The sequence below is a fragment of the Salmo salar genome, chromosome ssa14 (genome assembly GCF_905237065.1).
Source record: "Salmo salar chromosome ssa14, Ssal_v3.1, whole genome shotgun sequence".
Taxonomy (NCBI): domain Eukaryota; kingdom Metazoa; phylum Chordata; class Actinopteri; order Salmoniformes; family Salmonidae; genus Salmo; species Salmo salar.
This window is the reverse complement of record NC_059455.1, coordinates 60,096,749-60,107,039: the sequence shown is the minus strand read 5'-3', so window position 1 is coordinate 60,107,039 and position 10,291 is coordinate 60,096,749. Positions and strand designations below refer to the sequence as shown.

The window sequence follows — 10,291 nt, the reverse complement described above, 5'->3', positions numbered from 1 at the left end:
TAATTGACATCATTTGAGTCAATTGGAGGTGTACCTGTGGATGTATTTGAAGGCCAACCTTCAAACTCAGTGCCTCTTTGCTTGACATCATGGGAAAATCAAAACAAATCAGCCATAACCTCAAAAAAATTTGATGACCTCCACAAGTCTGGTTCATCCTTGGGAGCAATTTCCAAATGCCTGCAGGTACCACGTTCATTTGTACAAACAATAGTACGCAAGTATAAACACCATGGGACCACGCAGCCGTCATACCGCTCAGGAAGGAGACGCGTTCTGTCTCCTAGAGATGAATGTACTTTGGTGCGAGAAGCGCAAATCAATCCCAGAACTACAGCAAAGGATCTTGTGAAGATGCTGGAGGAAACAGGTACAAAAGTATCTATATAAACAATAAAACGAGTCCTATAGCGACATAACCTGAAAGGCCGCTCAGCAAGGAAGAAGCCACTGCTCCAAAACCGCCATAAAAAAAGCCAGACTACGGTTTGTAACTGCACATGGGGACAAAGATCGTACTTTTTAGAGAAATGTCCTCTGGTCTGATGAAACAAAAAATTGAACTGTTTGGCCATAATGACCATTGTTATGTTTAGTGGAAAAAGGGGGAGGCTTGCAAGCTGAAGAACACCATCCCAACCGTGAAGCACAGGGGTGGCAGCATCATGTTGTGGGGGTGCTTTGCTGCAGGAGGGACTGGTGCACTTCACAAAATAGATGGCATTATGAGGCAGGAAAATTATGTGGATATATTGAAGCAACATCTCAAGACATCAGTCAGGAAGTTAAAGCTTGGTCGCAAATGGGTCTTCCTAATGAACAATGACCGCAAGCATACTTTCAAAGTTGTGGTTGAAATGGCTTAAGGACAACAAAGTCAAGGTATTGGAGAGGCCATCACAAAGCCCTGACCTCAATCCCATAGAAGATTTGTGGGCAGAACTGAAAAAGTGTGTGCAAGCAAGGAGGCCTACAAACCTGACTCATTTACTCCAGTTCTGTCAGGAGGAATGGGCCAAATTTCACCCAACTTATTGTGGGAAGCATGTGGAAGGCTACCCGAAACGTTTGACCCAAGTTAAACAATTTAAAGGCAATGCTACCAAATACTAATTGAGTATGTAAATGTCTGACCCACTGGGAATGTGATGAAAGAAATAAAAGCTGAAATAAATCCTCTCTATTATTCTGACATTTCACACTCTTAAAGTGATGATCCTAACTGACCTAAAACAGGGAATTTTTACTAGGATTAAATATCAGGAATTGTGAAAAACTGAGTTTAAATGTATTTGGCTAAGGTGTATGTGAAATTCCGACTTCAACTGTATCGCTATGTTAACCACATTACATAGGTCTTGTGGTAAAGTTACTTAAAGTGATCATCGTCATACTCCCCTAATTTACAATTAACTCAATCCAACCATTTCTCGCAACACTGATTCCAGTCTATACACCAGTCTAATCCCTAAAAAGTCAGCCCCCACGCTTCAACCCGGGTATCCACTGTGTGTGTGGTGCATTTATGTACAAATGCAGAGAAAGGTCGATAAATTGACTTCGCTTTACTCAACCTCACGTTTGTGTTTTATCCACCACCACAGAGTGGTGCCTTAGTGTACTCTTCCTATCCAAATGAATCTGGTAAATCATTTGGGGGAATACACAAATATTGGACTCGTTTGTTTGCTGAGTTAGATATTGCTTGCTAAGAGTAAACTGACAGTCATCCCACCACCACCCATCTATAGTCTAAATTCTCCCAGTCACTACTGAGCAAGAAAGTCGGTCGTTCCTGATGCTTTGATGTGTGTGTGAGCTTATTTTTTATATAACTCCCCCATCCCTACACCTCTCCTTTTCCACCTTCTATCCATCTTCTTCCTCACACAGTCAGCAGCCAGAAGAACAAGAAGATGGCCACGAACAGGAAGAGAGAGTCCTGCCAGTTGTTGCCGTTGTCGGGGTTGCCTTGGTGATCGGCTGCGTATGCGTCTGGGGGAACAGTAATAACATTGCAATGATCAGCCAATAGCTGTCAAGGGATACATTATGGTTGTGTGGGTGTCTTGTTTGTGTGTGCGCGCGTACCTGCTCTGTGAAAGGGGTCATTGGTGTTGAAGACTGTGGTGAAGAAGCCGAATGGGAATGCACCGATCCCAAAGGACATGTGGAAGCCAGTGTCCCCAAACCCCTGGAAGGGCTGCAAGAAGAGGAAAGAACAGAATAGTGGTCACTCATTACAAATAGAGTGAACACACAAAGAACCATGTAATAAATGTCCAATTAAACCTATTCAAATGTAAGTGATGAAGAAAAGGCCTCACCCCTCTGCTCTCTGGCTCCGTTCTCTGTCCCTGAGGTCGAGGCGGGGTTTTCAACCTGCAGGACGAAACACCAGTTGACCAATGCAGTTTCTCAGTGTCACATGTGTACAACTATGCACGCTCAAACACACACACACACACACACACACACACACACACACACACACACACACACACACACACACACACACACACACACAGTGTACCTGGGGTCCTCTTGGCTGGAGCTCCCTCTGCCGTAGAGGGGGATGACTTTCTCTCTGCTGATGCCTGCTTTACACACAGGACACTGCTGTTGGCTGGGCCGTGTCTCCAACCACTGCACGACAGAGAAGGGGAGGGAAAGAGAGACAGAAGCCATACTTTACTGTCTGTTCAATACTGTCAGTCTATTGGCATGCACTGGCTTACTACAATGTGCAACACACAGGGTAGATCTATGGGATGTAGTGTGTTATGTAAAAGGACTAATCAATATACTGTAGTAGAATGATTTATTCAAATAAAGGGGCAAAATTATTCCAAATTATACTTTGCACTTTCTATGTGTCAGCAATAAGAGTTTTGAGCAATAGAGCAAGTACGACAGCTGGGTACACAAGGCACTAGCGTTGACACTCTTCTATCAACAGAGTTAGCTCAGTAACTAATGAAAGAAAAACATTGACTTATTCTCAGACAATAAAGGAGAAGGATATGCAATACTAATCATGTTGCGATGCATGTACAGATTGTGCTATAATCTAAAGCACCTTGAGGACAAAAAGGGGGTTCACAGTAAACATTGGTGTAATGAATGTGACATTAAGAACATTATCAACAAGCTGCACTAAATCAGCTGACTGACCAAGGTTGGTCTCAGGTCATGTCATGGGACAGGGATTGTGGGCTGGTTTCAACCAGTAGGAAAAGTGTAGCGAATATTTACCAGTACTGTGAAACTAAAGATAACACCTTTAAAATGGAATACTTACTTGATGAAGGCAGGGCCAGCTGTGAAAGAGAGAAGGAGAAAAAGGTTAAAGTGGGTATTATGGCATCACCTAGAAACCTGGTGACATTTGGAGGAACCTCCTAACGGCCTACTTAATTGAGTCTGAATTGACACACAGGGTGATTTTCAATTGCATACTCCTCGCTTCCTCTCTCCTTGTTTCCTTTTCAAAACAAAATGGATGAGAAAGTCGAGGTCCCTCTCTGACCTTGTCCTCCAATTGGCTTTGAGGCAAGAAGAGAGGACATGAGGAGTATGCAATTGAGATTATCCCATAGGCCTAGTTAGTGGGCTAGATTTTGGAATCCATATTTGCCTTGTTTTCCCAGTAGGCCCCTATCTGGTTACTCTGTTCTGACCTTAACGATGCGAGTGATTCAAATTATCCCGGCTCCCCATCGTTAGTTTTAATTAGCTCCACCTGTCATCGCTCGTTAGCACCATCGTGCCTCGTTGCTGGCCAGATTGCTGCATTGTGGGACAGCAGGATGGTAGATGTAACAGCATTGTTGGTTCCAAAAGCCATGGTTACAAAGAGGACTATCGTGAATGTGACAACCATAGAAATAGAAGGACGAGAACATCCAATGCCCCTAAGACAATGGTGAAATGGAGCTGCCCCTACTCGTTTTCTACTGGTGACAACACATGGGCTAAAAGAGTGTCATACGTTTGCATTCTGAAACTGGTTTGTCGCTCTATGGAGCATAAACAGCATTTGTAGAGCTGGGCAGTGACCATGGTTCTGGGAGGGTTTTAAGAGTTTTGTCAGGTGTAGAGCTTGTTTAGGCACCAGTGGAAAGAAAGCAGTGACTGCACATTAGATCTGTGGGAGACAGGTGAAGTGTGTAACTCTAGTCTAGCTACCTGTGCTAAGTAGGCTAAATTAGATGGAAATGAGACATTATTTGTCAGGGAAATCTAGCCTAATGCAGTCTCAGATACCCACTGATGTTTTACATCAAATTATTATTCACCGTCAGTCCATTGCAATATTTTAGCGCATGGAGAAGACTGGAGGTTCGACAATGAAATGAGCCCTCTATTGAGAAGTGTCAAACATCAAAATATATACTGCTCAAAAAAATAAAGGGAACACTTAAACAACACAATGTCACTCCAAGTCAATCACACTTCTGTGAAATCAAACTGTCCACTTAGGAAGCAACACTGATTGACAATGAATTTCACATGCTGTTGTACAAATGGAATAGGCAACAGATGGAAATTATAGGCAATTAGCAAGACACCCCCAATAAAGGAGTGGTTCTGCAGGTGGTAACCACAGACCACTTCTCAGTTCCTATGCTTCCTGGCTGATGTTTTGGTCCCTTTTGAATGCTGGCGGTGCTTTCACTCTAGTGGTAGCATGAGACGGAGTCTACAACCCACACAAGTGGCTCAGGTAGTGCAGCTCATCCAGGATGGCACATCAATGCGAGCTGTGGCAAGAAGGTTTGCTGTGTCTGTCAGCGTAGTGTCCAGAGCATGGAGGCGCTACTAGGAGACAGGCCAGTACATCAGGAGACGTGGAGGAGGCCGTAGGAGGGCAACAACCCAGCAGCAGGACCGCTACCTCCGCCTTTGTGCAAGGAGGAGCAGGAGGAGCACTGACAGAGCCCTGCAAAATGACCTCCAGCAGGCCACAAATGTGCATGTGTCTGCTCAAACGGTCAGAAACAGACTCCATGAGGGTGGTATGAGGGCCCGACGTCCACAGGTGGGGGTTGTGCTTACAGCCCAACACCGTGCAGGACGTTTGGCATTTGCCAGAGAACACCAAGATTGGCAAATTCGCCACTGGCGCCCTGTGCTCTTCACAGATGAAAGCAGGTTCACACTGAGCACATGTGACAGACGTGACAGTCTGGAGACGCCGTGGAGAATGTTCTGCCTGCAACATCCTCCAGCATGACCGGTTTGGCGGTGGGTCAGTCATGGTGTGGGGTGGCATTTCTTTGGGGGGCTGCACAGCCCTCCATGTGCTCGCCAGAGGTAGCCTGACTGCCATTAGGTACCGAGATGAGATCCTCAGACCCCTTGTGAGACCATATGCTGGTGCGGTTGGCCCTGGGTTCCTCCTAATGCAAGACAATGCTAGACCTCATGTGGCTGGAGTGTGTCAGCAGTTCCTGCAAGAGGAAGGCATTGATGCTATGGACTGGCCCGCCCATTCCCCAGACCTGAATCCAATTGAGCACATCTGGGACATCATGTCTCGCTCCATCCACCAACGCCACGTTGCACCACAGACTGTCCAGGAGTTGGCGGATGCTTTAGTCCAGGTCTGGGAGGAGATCCCTCAGGAGACCATCCGCCATCTCATCAGGAGCATGCCCAGGCGTTGTAGGGAGGTCATACAGGCACGTGGAGGCCACACACACTACTGAGCCTCATTTTCACTTGTTTTAAGGACATTACATCAAAGTTGGATCAGCCTGTAGTGTGGTTTTCCACTTTCATTTTGAGTGTGACTCCAAATCCAGACCTTCATGGGTTGATAAATTGGATTTCCATTGATTATTTTTGTGATTTTGGTTGTCAGCCCATTCCACTATGTAAAGAAAAAAGTATTTAATAACATTATTTCATTCATTCAGATCTTGGATGTGTTATTTTAGTGTTCCCTTTTATTTTTTTGAGCAGTGTATATTTCCATTGTTCAGTACAGCCTAACTGGTTCAAACACCAGCCTGTCAGGATTTCAAGTTTTAGGGCTGTGTAACATTTTATTCTACCCTCCAATTTTAGAAACCGCTGTCCTGGTCAAATTCTGAAAATGTACACAGAGTCTAGGGGAGCTTAGTATTAACCAACAGAATGTTTATACCAGGAAGAGAGGACTTTCCTTCCCATAATAAAGGACAATAGAGAAGAAATCCCAAGATTAGTGGCATTCCCATCTCCTACCTTTCATTTGAAATGTGGATATGGTCAGCGAAAACGAATCTCTGTAAGCATCCACCATACATGCTTGTTTCCAACTAGGCCAACGCTGACAAAGAAGAGGAAAGGTGCCTCTTCAGACTACTGAGATGCTCCTGTCGTCAAATGAGTGTCTGCTCTGCAGAAAATGTGACCACTCTTACTCTCCACAGGTCTCTCCAGCTATATTGTTACATTCAAATATAGGCTTTGGCTCTAGGGAAGGAGACTTCCTCCTTATCTCCCACGTGGAGGCTCAATATCAGCTATTGGAAGCTTAAGCCTTTCACCCTCAACGGGGATAGGGGTATTCAAGTGGACTTACTTTAGTATAAGTGAGACATGAATCTCCAAATAATTTCTCACTAAATGACACCATTTTCTAAAGGAAATCGAGATGAACACGATTCCTCTTTGCATGAATAATGTACATTAAATAGCTAGTTCAATTTTTTATTTAAAAAATATATTTCTATTTTTCATTGAGAACAGTTCAGGAATGTGTGTTCCATCAAGTCTCATTGCTCATCAACTGATTTTTTAAAATGCATTTTATTTTTATTTCACCAGGTAGGCAAGTTGAGAACAAGTTCTCATTTGCAACTGCGACCTGGCCAAGATAAAGCAAAGCAGTTCGACACATACAACAACACAGAGTTACACATGGAATAAACAAACATACAATCAATAATACAGTAGAAAAGTATATATAGAGCTTGTGTAAATGAGGTAGGATAAGGGAGGTAAGGCAATAAATAGGCCATGGTGGCAAAGTAATTACAATATAGCAATTAAACACTGGAATGGTAGAATGTGCAGAAGATTAATGTGCAAGTAGAGATACTGGGGTGCAAAGGAGCAAGAAAAATAAATAAATACAGTATGGGGATGAGGTAGATTGGATGGGCTATGTACAGGTGCAGTGATCTGTGAGCTGCTCTGATAGCTGGTGCTTAAAGCTAGTGAGGGAGGTAAGAGTCTCCAGCTTTAGTGAATTTTGCAGTTTGTTCCAGTTCTCTGCTACCATTGACTGGAAGGAGAGGCGGCCAAAGGAAGAATTGGCTTTGGGGGTGACCAGTGAGATATACCTGCTGGAGCGCGTGCTACGGGTAGGTGCTGCTATGGTGACCAGTGAGCTGAGATAAGGTGGGGCTTTACCTAGCAGAGACTTGTAGATGACCTGGAACCAGTGGGTTTAGCGACGAGTATGAAGCGAGGGCCAGCCAACGAGAGCGTACAGGTCGCAGTGGTGGGTAGTATATGGGGCTTTGGTGACAAAACGGATGGTACTGTGATAGACTGTATCCAATTTGTTGAGTAGAATGTTGGAGGCTATTTTGTAAATGACACACTGTACTGGAGAGAGTCTTTTCTGTCGTGGACACTGTGGGTCTATTCTTACTCCTTTATATTCACAGTACCTCTGACACCAATTCCACACACTCTCCCCTAATCTGAAATGAAACCCGTAGAAGTGACTGAACAAGACATGAATGAGTCAGTGAGACCAACTACATACATGTTTACAATACAAACAATGCAACTGTAGCCAACAACTTTGCACAACCTTGAAGGTCAATGTCTGCTTTTTGTAATACATGACTCACGTGTCAATGTTGGCTAGTATCTAAGCTGGTGACGATGTGTGCTTGGTAGAATCAATTATTGTTTAGTGAATGAGTGATGGTCACCAAAGTTATCCATTGCTTATAGCAGAGTGTGTAATAGTTATTAACCAAATGCAGAGGCTCAAACTCAACCACTGACTGAGCTCCATGCAGCAAGCAGGTGTGCGCAAGCGAGGCATTCACTGTCACATTGCAAACGTCAGGTCGATACATCGTTGCTGTAGCTTGCACACAGGTGCAACTGAAAGGGGACATGAATGAAGTTCCACAATAATGATTTTGGCAAGATGCTGATAGCTAGCCAACTAGGTTACGTCCAGAATAGCCCAATAATAGCGTAAAAGAGCCTTAGTCCAAGGACCTTACATGTTCTGTTTAAAGGCGTATTGATAGGATGGGTACCAGTCTCTTTAGCTAATCCACTCACTGTACTCCATGTCATGTGACAATGACAAGGAGTGGCACGTTAGCTAAAAATATTGGTATTGAGACTATCGATTCTAAATTGCGGTACAGTTCTAGAAACATAAAGCCATTTATTTTCATATGACATCAAAAATATTTCACAAATGCAAAACACAGTTGCAGCTGACAGTATTTTCTGTGACAACATGTTTCTGGCTTCCATTTTTTGAGTTAACACGGTGTTCAGAGACGCAGATCGCTAATTAGCACTGTTTTCCATAAACAAGCGCTGTAACATGAAAACATGGCCGCGTGGGAACCCTATAAAAAGGTGTGTATCAATTGATCCTTTTTATTATCATTTGTCGCTGATATGACTGTTAAGGTCCTTATGCTTCCAAAACCGTAAGGCAAGCGATTCGTGTTAATGTTCAGACCGAGCGTCTGGGCTCTTAAAACAAAACGAACCCATACAGAATACGCCTTCGTCCAATGACTCTTCAATCAATCACATTCATTTATAAAGCCTTTTTTTACGTCAGCCTATGTCAAAGTGCTATACAGAATCCCAGTCTAAAACCCCAAATAGCAAGCAATGCAGAAGCACGATTGAACTGTGTAATGGAACTGAAAGTCATGATCAAGGGCTACGACCAACGCAACGTAGCCAACGAAAGCCAGGTAGCGAGATCGTACAACCATCTAACTTACCTAGCTAAATTGAGTTAATGTTTATAAAATGTGCGAATCAATGTTGTAAAGTTGAGGTGAGGAACATATCAGTCAAATGCACTTTATTTCGATGGGTTAGGTTGGCTAATGTATGAAACTCAGCCAACCAACACTCATCCATGATTAACGTTATCTAGTAGATCACCTACTAGCTAGACTTCAAGTTAGCCATCTTGCTTGTTAACCATATACACAAACATTGTGCATGCATTTGTCATCGACGTATGGGTGTGATCCGACAAAACAACCCGCTTGTTATTGCATAGAAGTTAGCTAACGGAAATGTGCTAAAGGTAAACAAGACAATGCCCGCTGGCTATGTATGTTATTAAGCTGTTAGAATGCTACAACATTCCTTAGTACTCGCGATTGATCGAAAGTATACCACGGCTCGTACCAGAACAAGTGCCCGCACAAGCTGATGACAGCGTCCCTTGCTGTGTCCAGACAAATGTTGCATTCGAATGTTGACCGATCTGGCTCGGATTCTCCCTCTCCGCCACTTCCTCCCGGGCCATCGCGCTCGTTGCTGTTCTCACCAGCCGGGAACTCTCCTCTGCTAGCGGGCCTGCCATGACTCGAGGACCAGGGATCCGCGGCCGCCATAATTGTTTACTGAAAAAGTAATAACTCGGGCAGACGAGAGCTAGCTTCGAGATTTCACTTTACATGTGTACCACCCCTTCCGTTTCCGTAAAAAAAAGAAGAAGCAACTGGGAGGAGTTTAAAAAGCACAGCGATTAAACCGCGAGACTTCCGGGAACACATGCGAAACAAACCATGCTGGGGTTTGAGAAGTCAATGAGCGAAGTGAAAAATTATTCCTTAGTTGTTAATTTTCTCGAAATCTAAAGGCACAGCTTGGGTTCGAGCCAATGTCTTAAGACGTTGACCTGTTATTACTCAGAACTCGTGAAAGTGACAAACTGACACGTTTTCATTTTCGTTCCTGTTCTGCACGAGTTTAGCTAACAGACGTCGCAATGACATCGCCAACAAGTGTGATCGGGGATTTGCTATTGGAGAAGCAGTTTCTGCCTATCTGCATACTGTATGAAGTTTAAGCACTATACTAATATTCTAAAAGAGGAACAGGAGATCAAACAGTAGAACAGTTGAGGTGTCGAAAAGCTCACCCCTGCCAGAACCCCCCCCCCTTTCACGTGAACGCGCGCGCACGCACGCAATTCTTCATTACTGCGACTTGCTTGGTCGCGCACGCACTCCATTCTTCATTGTTGCGACTTGTTTGCTAGTTGAGATTTCTGATCACGTTCGGC

The 10,291-nt window shown here is 44.1% G+C and overlaps 1 protein-coding gene across 1 annotated transcript; it reads right to left on the bottom strand.

Moving 5' to 3' along the window:
* Positions 1 to 1,070: 1,070 nt before the first annotated feature.
* On the bottom strand, positions 1,071 to 9,713 carry LOC106570055 (E3 ubiquitin-protein ligase RNF5). Its single transcript, XM_014141996.2, has 6 exons — positions 9,409 to 9,713; positions 3,302 to 3,320; positions 2,534 to 2,646; positions 2,328 to 2,382; positions 2,092 to 2,203; positions 1,071 to 1,995 (listed from the first exon to the last, which is right to left on the bottom strand). Exons 1-6 carry the CDS (start codon positions 9,615 to 9,617, stop codon positions 1,886 to 1,888), a joined length of 618 nt encoding a protein of 205 aa, XP_013997471.1. The 5' UTR covers positions 9,618 to 9,713; the 3' UTR covers positions 1,071 to 1,885.
* Positions 9,714 to 10,291: the final 578 nt, after the last annotated feature.

Bases quoted from the DNA above. Each gene is read 5' to 3' on its own strand.
- LOC106570055 (XM_014141996.2), bottom strand. From the start codon at position 9,617: ATGGCGGCCGCGGATCCCTGGTCCTCGAGTCATGGCAGGCCCGCTAGC. The intron at 2,204-2,327 runs GTGAGGCCTTTT...CTCTTCTTGCAG, and splicing joins CGGAGCCAGAGAGCAGAGGG to CCCTTCCAGGGGTTTGGGGA. The intron at 1,996-2,091 runs GTACGCGCGCAC...CTGTTCCCCCAG, and splicing joins TGACCCCTTTCACAGAGCAG to ACGCATACGCAGCCGATCAC.